Raw genomic sequence first — 10,693 nt, forward strand, 5'->3', positions numbered from 1 at the left:
TTGTTTGATATTGAGTTGTGGCCACAACCGATGCCATCTATTTCTTTGTACTGTGATAGTGAAGCTACTTTGTCTAGAGCTTATAACAAGGTTTATAATGGTAAATCTAGACATATTAGCTTGAGACATGAATATGTTAAACAATTAATAACCGATGGTGTTATTAATATTGTTTATGTTAGGACAAACAAGAACCTAGCGGATCCTTTGACAAAAGGTCTTTCAAGAGACTTAGTTAAAGAAACATCTAGTGGAATGGGACTGAAACCTTTCTTTGAAAGAGTCACCAATGATGGTAACCCAACTATGTAATAGTTGTACCGCTATTCCATAGTTAAATGGGTAAGAACAAATTATTGTTATGTGACCGGGTTAGCACCGAACTTTAATTAGTCCCTTCCAGGATATCGGTGCAAAAATAGCTACGTGGTTGAGGTAGAGTTTTAACTCTTAATGAAGTTCGATTCTCTTAGTAGCTAGAGATATAATTAGAACTTCACCTAAGTGAACATGAGGAATGGTGCCGTTCCTAACAAGACCTTGGTTTAGTCTTATAAATGTTCATGAATCCAAGATAGAGCACAAGGCCGGAATAGTGCTAAACAATTGGAACAGTTTTGAAATCTGGGATAACACATATGTGATATATTTCCGGTATTTGCTTAAGAGACAAAGTTTAATGCAAAGCACACTATTGTCTTGTGAATACTTTGAAGTATAGTCACTAAGTAAAGGTTACAATCGAAAGATACCTTCATGTATGTATGTGTTTATCGTTGTTAATTCTGAAAAAATATTACAATCTAGTGGGGGATTGTAGAGATTGTCATATATCTCTCAATCTTGATATCACAAAATTGGATTAAAACACATTCGGGAAGAGTAGGCTGACGCAAGCACTTGCTGCAGCGCGAAAGAGTGCGCGCTGCAGCGCACGGACGTGCTGCAGCGCGTTTGGGTGCTGCAGCTTGCGCAAAACAGACCTCTCGGGTCTGTTTTGCTAGGCACGCGCGATGCAGCGCACAGCAACGTGCGCTGCAGCGCGCGTTTGGGCGCTGCAGCCTGCGTAAAACAGACCTCTCGGGTCTGTTTTGCTAGGCACGCGTGCTGCAGCGCACAACAGCGTGCGCTGCAGCGCAAATCTTCAACGGAAAATGTGTTCGTGTGTTTTAGTGATCTGAAAAGGTCTCGAACCATTGCATCTATTTGTGATATGTTTTCTCACATATCTGAGCACTTATTAACAATAGAAATAACTATTGTTATAAGTGCATCAGCATATAAAAGATAACCATCAAATTGAAAAGGTATCTTTATGTGAAAGGTTGTAACACTTAAAGAGGATGGATGCATCTCTGTCTTTATATGATGGACTTCAGAAAATACAGATTAACATTAATTGTTCCGGAACTCAATATTTTTGCTGGATATTGTGTTCAAGGGTTTGTTGTATCTTGGGGGTAATTTGCCATTTAGAACTCGTTAGCAAACTTTGAGAAGTGAGGGCAAATAAAACCTTAAAGGAAAGTATTCCTATACGCCTCAAACCCTTCTTTCTGAATTCTCTATTCTTTTCATCCTCCCAAATCCGAATTTCCAACAGAAAGCTTTCCCTTTTCCCCTTTGCTTTGATTTTTTTTAATGCAAAAAACATTTCATTAATCAACAAACTATCAAACTCACAGAGAACTCAATATAGAAAACTTGATACAACAAATTAAAATTAATAGATTCGTTGGCGTCTTAGTATAGAGATCCAACATTCGATAATGGACACAATTTAAAACACTTCTTTTGGCTCGTTTAATTCTTCCTCTATGGTTAGCTCTCCAAAAAGACTGTAGTAAACTCTCTATAAAGACTGATCTCTAAAAGTCAACATTCTTCCAAATTAAGCTTGCCAAAACGAGAGATTTAGCTAAAGACATATAAAAAAAAAAAAAAAAACACAAACCCACACAAGTTTATAGCTTAGTGGGGGAACACAACTAAAAATAAAATAAAAAAACCAAAGCCCACACAAATCTAGTGATTTGTGGGAGAAAACAAGCACCAACATCGGTAAAAAACTATCTTTATTCCACGAACAACTAAAAAAAGAGAAGAAAACACCAACACGGACTCCACCATCATGTAGATCGGCCAATGTAGAACGCGTGGGTGTATTTTGGGGGCCAGCTGACCGGAGACGCGCTTCCAATAGCCGGCAGGACTATTCTCCTTCTTCCCCGCTCTCTGAAATTCTCTCACTAGAAACCTCTTGTAATTCAGTATAAATTCCTTTGCTTTGATTTTTAATTATAATTTTTTATTAAAATGTAATTTTTTTTTACCTAAATACCATATAATAATAGATCACATGCTTTGCACATGGTACATTATGTTAAAAACTCAATAAAATTTTACATTATAGTGTAAATTATACCTGATTGACGAGTTTATAAGGTATTTTACCAAGATTAAAAAAATATGGACTATAATGTTACATGCTAAAAAATTTTGAGACTATATATACCAATTACTCACGATAATAAACAACACATGATATAATATAATAAAACATCCTAACTGTGAAGAATATGTCTCGAATTAATTATTTTAGATACGAGTGAAAGGGAGTTTGTTAAAAAATTAGTTGCTACAAGACTACAGTTTTGTAGTGATTAGTCGTTACAAAAGACTGTTAGGTGTCTAGTTATTATAGGCTCTGTGATGCACTATATAATGTGAGAGGATTAAGTCTGTTAGGAATTATTAGTAACTTTTTGAGTACTAGATACTGAGAGAGAATTCTCTGCATTTGTATTTGAAGATTTATTGGATGAGTGTTTGTTTCTTAAGAAAATGAGAAACTGAGTGATGGTCGACTATAGAAGGAGATCTTCTGGTCTAGTTGAAAGTTCGAGCGTGTACTAATTTTTCAATAGTGGATTTGACTAGGGATTGTATGTCCCTGCAATGAATGTAGAATAGATTGAGCCAAACATAAGGAAAACTCTTGTTTTTTAATTGCCTTTCCATTTTATTTATGTTTTGGAGAGGCAAAAGATATTGTAGCAAACTGCAAAAGGCGCCAATATACGTAATCGTTTTTATTTTTAAAATTTGGAGAGGCAAAAGATAAATAAGCACCGCTACCCCCACAATCCTAGGATTTTGAATATGTTGACAGCAAGAAAAGATTACCAGTTGTGGGGTTTAATTAAAACAAAAACAAAAAAGGACAAATTGCGGGACATGATCGTAATTAACAGCAATTACAGGAGCATTATGGTAGAGAGGGAGTGAAAACCCAATACAGAGCCTAGAACCGAATCCCAGCAAAAAGATACTCCTAGTTGAAGTTTGAACCTTCCTCTTCCCTCAAGGGCAGACAGGAGACGGGACGGGGCCTCCAATAACGCAAAAAACGACATCTCACCGGAACCCAACTGCCAGCCGTTGAAACTTCTGGAATTCCGATTCAGTCACCTGTAAGCCCCCGAAATTACGACAATAAACCCTAGCCCCTCATTTCCAACAACGAACGAATCAGAAACCAGTGAAAACCAAAACTCACTTCACTCTCTCACTCTCTCCCTCTCCCTTCTAACCGTCGGAGAACTCAAAACGACGACGTCGATGAGCGGCGCAAGGAACAGATCCTCTGCGGCAATGCACCACCGCAGCAACCCTGCGCCTTCCCTTCCCTTGGTCGTCTCCCTCAACTGCATCGAAGATTGCGCCCTCGAGCAGGAATCCCTCGCCGGCGTCGCCGCCGTCGAGCACGTTCCCCTCGCACGCCTCGCCGACGGGAAGATCGAGTCCGCCGCCGCCGTTCTCCTCCCAAACCGCTCCGTCGACTCCGCCCTCGCCTCCGACCTCGGCCTCCGCCTCGTCCATGTCGACGCCTCCCGCGCCGAGGAGATCGCCGACACCGTCATGGCACTCATCCTCGGCCTGCTCCGCCGGACGCACCTCCTCTCCCGCCATGCGCTCTCCGCCTCCGGTTGGCTTGGTTCAGTGCAGCCGCTCTGCCGAGGGATGAGGCGCTGCCGTGGCCTCGTCTTGGGGATTGTCGGTAGATCTGTTTCGGCGCGGTCTCTGGCTTCTCGGAGCTTGGCTTTCAAGATGAGCGTGCTCTACTTTGATGTTCAAGAGGTAATCATTCTTCAGAGTTTTGTTTTTACATTCCCAAAATTAACAGAATCTTCGATGAAATGATTGTAAATTTTCTCAATTTGCTGAAAATGTGCTTCATTTGGATTTCGCAAATTCAATTTAAGCAGTTTAAAGCGTATATACAATCTGTATGATGCATGAATCGCATAAAAATGTGAGAATAATGTCTTTTCATTGGGATTGTCGTGTCAGAGTTGAAAAATGACTCTATTTGACGAAAATCCTATGTGAAAGGTTATGCATTGTTGACATCAAGCTCAATTGCTTCGGTTATATATCTGTTAAAGTTAGAGAAATGACTAATCTTTTCTGCTCTTCTTAAATTTGAACTATAGTTAGAAGTCCAATTTGGTCAGTGGGCTTTCTGACAGTATTCATTTTTATCATGTTTATAGTCATTAACTGCAGATTGACCTGCATATTTAGGCCTTTCTGTGCTGTATGTATGTTGTTGATAACACTTTTTTTTTTTTTTTTGAAATTAGTTTTATTCTAAGTTGAATTTTTCGTGATACACATTCTCACAGGGGGATGGAAATGTGAAGAGGTCTAAAATAACCTTTCCTTCAGCTGCCCGAAGAATGGACACTCTTAACGACTTGCTCGCTGCGAGTGACCTTGTTTCACTTCACTGTGCTCTGACAAATGAAACGATTCAGATTCTAAATGCGGAATGCTTGCAACACATAAAGCCCGGTACGTGTTTTGTTCTCAATCTTTTGTTCGAGTTCTTGGGTAATGAACTGTTTCACAGTTTGTTATGTTATATTAATTTTAACCCTTTCCTATGGACTAATTTCCCCTTTCTTCTAAAGGGGCATTTCTTGTAAATACCGGAAGCAGCCAGTTGTTAGATGATTGTGCGGTCAAGCAGCTCCTAATTGATGGAACCCTAGCTGGTTGTGCTCTGGATGGTGCTGAAGGGCCTCAGTGGATGGAAGCATGGGTATGCCAACTAGTTCTACACTATAAATTTATTCTAAGAAGCTAAAGGCGGTATTGTTCATCTGTAATCATGCACAATTGCTTTAATAACTGCCTTAAGTTTTTCCAACTAGTTTTCTCCCCTTTTGTCTTTCATCCTCGTTCAGCTTAGGTCATCCTGATTATTTTATTTGCTGGGACCAACAAATATAAAGTTTTTCAGTTCTTTGTCAATTGTGTGTTTCTGCTCCGTATTATCTTGTTAAAATAAGCATTCGAGTTTAATTTCTAACTATGCCTTTCTCCAGGTAAAGGAAATGCCAAATGTCTTGATACTTCCACATAGTGCAGATTATAGTGAAGAAGTGTGGATGGAGATTAGGGATAAAGCTATCTCCATATTGCAGACATTCTTCTTTGAGGGAGTTGTTCCAAAAAATGCGGTTTCTGATGAGGACGACGAAGAAGAAGAAGAAACAAGTGAAATAGGTAATGTAAAAGATGCATACGATAAAGGAGAGGATGGAATTCCCTTGCAGGATTCTGTTGGTGAGAAGCTGACAGATGTTGTTCAAGTAAGTCCAGAAAGCTCCCGTAACAAAGGAGCTACTGATGCAAAAGAGTCTCCTGTGCAGCCCCAGGGTTCAGGAGTGTCTCAAACCACTGCCACCCGATCTGATGGAAGGCGAAGCAGATCTGGCAGGAAAGCGAAAAAGAGGCACACACGTCAAAAATCCTGGCAAAAAGCAGACGACCCTTCTGCCCTAGAAAAGGAGAGTACCTCACATCGAGATGATGATACTGCTATGAGTGGAACGGATCAGGCTTTGAGTTCTAGTTCTCGGTTTGGATCCCCTGAAGACTCAAGAAATAGGAAAACACCAATTGAATCAGTTCAAGAATCACCTTCCAGCCAGCTTTCAAAATCCATTAAGAAGCTTAGCGGGAAGCTGGGTGAACTGTTAAAAGATGGCTATATTGTTGCCTTATATGCAAGAGATCGCCTTGCTCTGCATGTTTCGAGACAAAGAGCTAAAGGTGGTGGCTGGTTCCTAGATACCATATCAGGTGTAACGAAAAGGGATCCTGCAGCGCAATTTCTTGTTGCATCCAGAAGCAAGGTTTGCTCACTGTAACTTATATATTCTCTATTTCATCTTTAATAGTGGCTTTTGTGGTTGGGTTGTTTCTCTCTCAAAGCAGATAGCTGATATGAAATTATCATTGCACTTGTCTAGGACACTATTGGGTTGCGATCATTTGCAGCTGGTGGAAAATTATTGCAGGTAATTTTAAATTACAATGCATTTGAATTGGTAGCGCTCACTACTTATTGATTACTGTTTTCCTTTTCTAGGTAATGTTTTTTGGATTCTAATTCCTAGAACTTGAAGCGCTTAGAAAGAAAATATTTATTATAAAGCTGACAGCCTGGCTGTCCGATTATCAAGCTTCATGTTGTGCAACCACTAAACTATCTCTGTTTTTATATTGCAGATTAATAGAAGAATGGAATTTGTGTTTGCTAGTCACAGCTTTGATGTTTGGGAGAGTTGGATGTTGGAAGGTTCTCTTGAGGAGTGTAAGCTGGTAAACTGCAGAAATCCGATGGTGAGTTGCTTTATTCTGCTTTATGGTTGCATATCCTGTCACTACTAGTTAATCTTATCCCTTTCTCGGCTCGAGAAGATTCATATCTGATATCTCTTAGTGGGACTGTCAATTGCCCATGTTGGAACTTCCCTTTAGAAATCATGGAAATGATGCTATGGGAATTTGCTTGTGTTCCCTTTCCTTTCTGTCTTAAAAATGTGTGTGATACTCTTGCTACTTCAGAATAGGTATCTTACTCACCTCGTAAGGGGTGATACTCTCACAGTGGGCTGTTCATGAACAGTTAACCGTAGAATTTCCATGTGGAAATTGAACAGGTCGTCTCCTAATCCCCCTGGGGACATCTTACTATATCTTTTTTTTCCTATAGGAAATAACTGGACTACTTTCTAGTTTTCTATTGTTTCTTATTTCATGCTATACAGTGTGCCGCTCAAGTGATTTCAGGTGTTCTAAATCCAAGTGACCTTAGTTAAATTATTGAAACACATTGTATGATCATTCTAGAGATGTTATGCCCTGTCCTAGTCTAGAGGCACCACTTTGGGATGAATTGTAAATCTGGACGCTCTGAGTTGGAGTCTTACTAGGAGATTTTTTTTGCTTTTTCAAGTAGTGCGACTTATGAGTTGTGTCATTGGTCTTTGGGGAGTTAAAAAAGGAAACAAACCAAAACAAAACAAACCTCTCCCGCCTTTTCTTACGTTGCTCTCTCACCATCTTATTTTAATGCATACTGTAGGCTGTTTTAGATGTAAGCATCGAGATTCTGGCGGCACCAGGGGAAGATGATGGTATTACACGCTGGCTTGATTAAGCGTCGCATTTTTGTAAACCCCTTTTTTTTTTTTTCATTATATATTTATTACCCCTTCTCACTCTTTTTGAGGGTTGTATTACTTCAAGACAGCTTGAAAGTTGTAAAAAGCATTCCATTGTTTTTTTATTTTCTCTCATTTTCTGTCTTCGTATTTTTTCTTTAGCTTCCTCAGCTCTGTAAGACCTTTTTTTTGGTGGGTTATTCGGCCGCCAGATGAAGTGAATGTACCCTGTATTGCACTAGGGTTTTCCCCTGCTATCTTGTTTAATTTAGTCTTTAGTATTGCTCCTGACAAAAACACTAAATGCGTCTAAGAACTCCTGAAATTTTTCATTCTTAGTATTGAATCTGTATATGCTGATATTAAAGTGAAACTCTTCTTGTAGGCGACACATTGCTTTAATGCTGGTGTGGTTTGAGGGTTCAAACCAGTAGTTTGAATTTAAATTCAAATTCTGTAAGAGAAAAACACTAGCAAAATTTTTTAAATTTAAATTTTTTATGAGAGAAAATATTGTTTAAACTAAAATTTTGAATCCTCAAACCAAAACACTACAGATTAGATATTCTGCCACGTAGGATTACACGTGGCATACAGTCCCAGTCAGCAGTGCTCACCGATTGCATCCATCTAAAAAGATTATATTCCACTGGGGACATCTATGATGGTGGTAAATCAGATCAAAGTTTCTTCTTTTTGTTAGGTTCAACTAAAGAATTTTATTCAAGTGGGGACATCCATAACCATTGTAGTTGCAGTAAAATAAGCATATTGAATAATTCGAATATCAACATATATGCCCGTATATACATATGATGAAACCAAACAAGAAATACGAGAACACCTATACTGACCATGGCATGTCTAAATACCAGAAGACCAAATATGTACATATATGTACACTTCGGCTACGGCCATGTGCTTAGGTGGAGTTTTGTTTTTCTTTCAAGTTGTCACGTCATAAAAACATAGTTATAGTTGTTAAAAATTCAAGGACCGAAAACAACTCGAATTACAACTTTATTCAAGTTCATGTTCTTTTAAATTTGAACTCGAGTTTGAACTCGAGTTTGAAACTAAAACTCGAGTTCAAGTTTTTCCTTCAACTCGAGTTCAGAAATTCGAATTCAAATTAATAAACAGTATTTTTTTATTCTTAAAAATGTTATAACTTTTTCATTTTAATTCTGATTGAGATAACTTTTTTTTCTATGTGTTGATAACGAAAAGACGAATAAAATTCCACATATATATCCTATTAAAATTTTTCATCAGCATTGAGTTTTTATTAAAATACTATCTAAATATAAATTCAAGTTTTGACTCATTCAAACACAAACTTAAAAAGATTATTATCTCAAATCATAACTCACAACTAAATACAAAATTAAGTTACAATTTTAACCTAAATTATAACTTAAATTTAACTTAAAATTTACACTCAAATCACCTAACTCAAAAAGAACACGCCCTCAGTAATCAAAGTGTCACTGCGCTCAAAATTCAGATATTAATAGCTTTTTTTTTCTTGAAGCAAGTGCTCTTTTTCAGTCACTAATACAAGAGGGGCATTCTTGAAGCCAAAACCTATATTCAACAGAAGACAGAGCAAATGAAGCAAGTGCTCTTTTTCAGTCACTAACAGTGTTAATATACCCTTTTGTTTAAAAAAATATATAAGATTAATTGTCACAAGCCAATAGTGTAGATTCTAGAAGAAAGAAAGTACTGCTCTTTTTTAATTGATTATTATTTTTGAGGGGAAGAAAGTACTGCTCCTAGATATAGCTTCAAGTAAAAACTGAGCGACCAAACTTCAACTGAATACCTAAAATATTGTTTCCAATGAATCGAAATTAAAGATGTAGTGCAAATTTCAAGCCAAAGGACCAAAAAAAAAAAAAAAAGAAGGAAAACAATGCATGAGCTGACGATTTTCCTTGGTTCGGTCACCAACCGCCATCGTCCTTTTTTTTGGAAAAATCAAACCAACGCCGACCAAGAAAATGGAGAATTTGGTTAAAATAACCAAGTGAAAAAAATAAAATTAAGAAAATAACTTTTTAATTTTAATTTTATTTATTTCTACGTAAGGTTTTGACATATAAAACAAATAAAAAAAATAAAGAAAAGCAAGTTTTTACTGAAGTAACGAAGGTCCAGGATCGCCGGAGTTGGGGAAGATAAAGGAGAAAAAAAAAAGTCAGTTTTCCGTTAACCGACCGACATGCAATATCTAAAACTGTTCACTGATGCCATCAAAGATGTATGGTTCGATTTACCGACCGACGACGTCAGAAATCGCTCCTGGTAACTTTTTTTCGGTTGGTATTGGTCGATACCGATCGGTTTCGTCGACGTGCCGGTTATTTGTACACCCCTACGCGGTAGTGCAAAAGCCAGATAGTGGGGTCTTCCCAAGCAAGCTTAACCTTAGCAAATGACAACTACATATTGTATTTAGTAGTTCCTCATAAATGACAGACATTAATGAAGTGCAAAAAGAGGAAAATCAATTTTTTTTCCTGAAGGAAGGATGACAAGTAGTCATAAAAAATAAAAAATAAAATAAAATAAAATAAAAAATATTTTTGGTTTAAGATAAATAATGCAAGCCTATGATTATCCTAGTAGGTTCCGGTAGTATTGTGTATATCAATGTAGTTCAATACAACTCCATCAATATTGGTCAGTTGAATACGATAATAATCTCTCCATTTTGCTCTAGTCTGACTAATCCTGGGAACATGAGAAGCGGCACTCACTCTAGTGTAAAAGATCCCGTGTTTGCTTTTCCAGAGCCAATTTTCTGTCTGTCTTTTGTGTGTCCGTGAAGGATATTACTAATTGGTGGAGAAGTTTATCTATTGCTGAGGAGGATGAAGAGATTGCAGGGATTGATGATGTTGTGCTTGAGGTAGGGAGGAGGGCGATGAAGTGTGGATTGTTAGGGAAATTATTGTCGGCCAAACCGTACAATAGATGTTTCTTCCAATCCACTATGATTGATATTTGAAGGGTAAAGGACGTGGAATCGAGAGAGGTTGCGAAAGACATCTTCTTTGTTTCCTTTGCCAATGAAAGGGACGGGAAGAAAGTTTTGGATTTAGAGCCTTGGAATTTTGATAGGGCTCTTGTGGTGTTGAAGCCGATTGAGATTGGGGATATGGCTG

General features: G+C 38.0%; 1 protein-coding gene across 1 annotated transcript; it reads left to right on the forward strand.

Moving 5' to 3' along the window:
• The first annotated feature begins 3,392 nt into the window (after positions 1-3,392).
• Positions 3,393-7,801, forward strand: LOC21396114 (C-terminal binding protein AN). Its single transcript, XM_010094281.2, has 7 exons — positions 3,393-4,140; positions 4,689-4,857; positions 4,977-5,107; positions 5,394-6,206; positions 6,324-6,371; positions 6,583-6,696; positions 7,442-7,801. Exons 1-7 carry the CDS (start codon positions 3,622-3,624, stop codon positions 7,514-7,516), a joined length of 1,869 nt encoding a protein of 622 aa, XP_010092583.2. The 5' UTR covers positions 3,393-3,621; the 3' UTR covers positions 7,517-7,801.
• Positions 7,802-10,693: the final 2,892 nt, after the last annotated feature.

The sequence above is a fragment of the Morus notabilis genome, unplaced genomic scaffold (genome assembly GCF_000414095.1).
Source record: "Morus notabilis unplaced genomic scaffold, ASM41409v2 Scaffold298, whole genome shotgun sequence".
Lineage (NCBI taxonomy): Eukaryota > Viridiplantae > Streptophyta > Magnoliopsida > Rosales > Moraceae > Morus > Morus notabilis.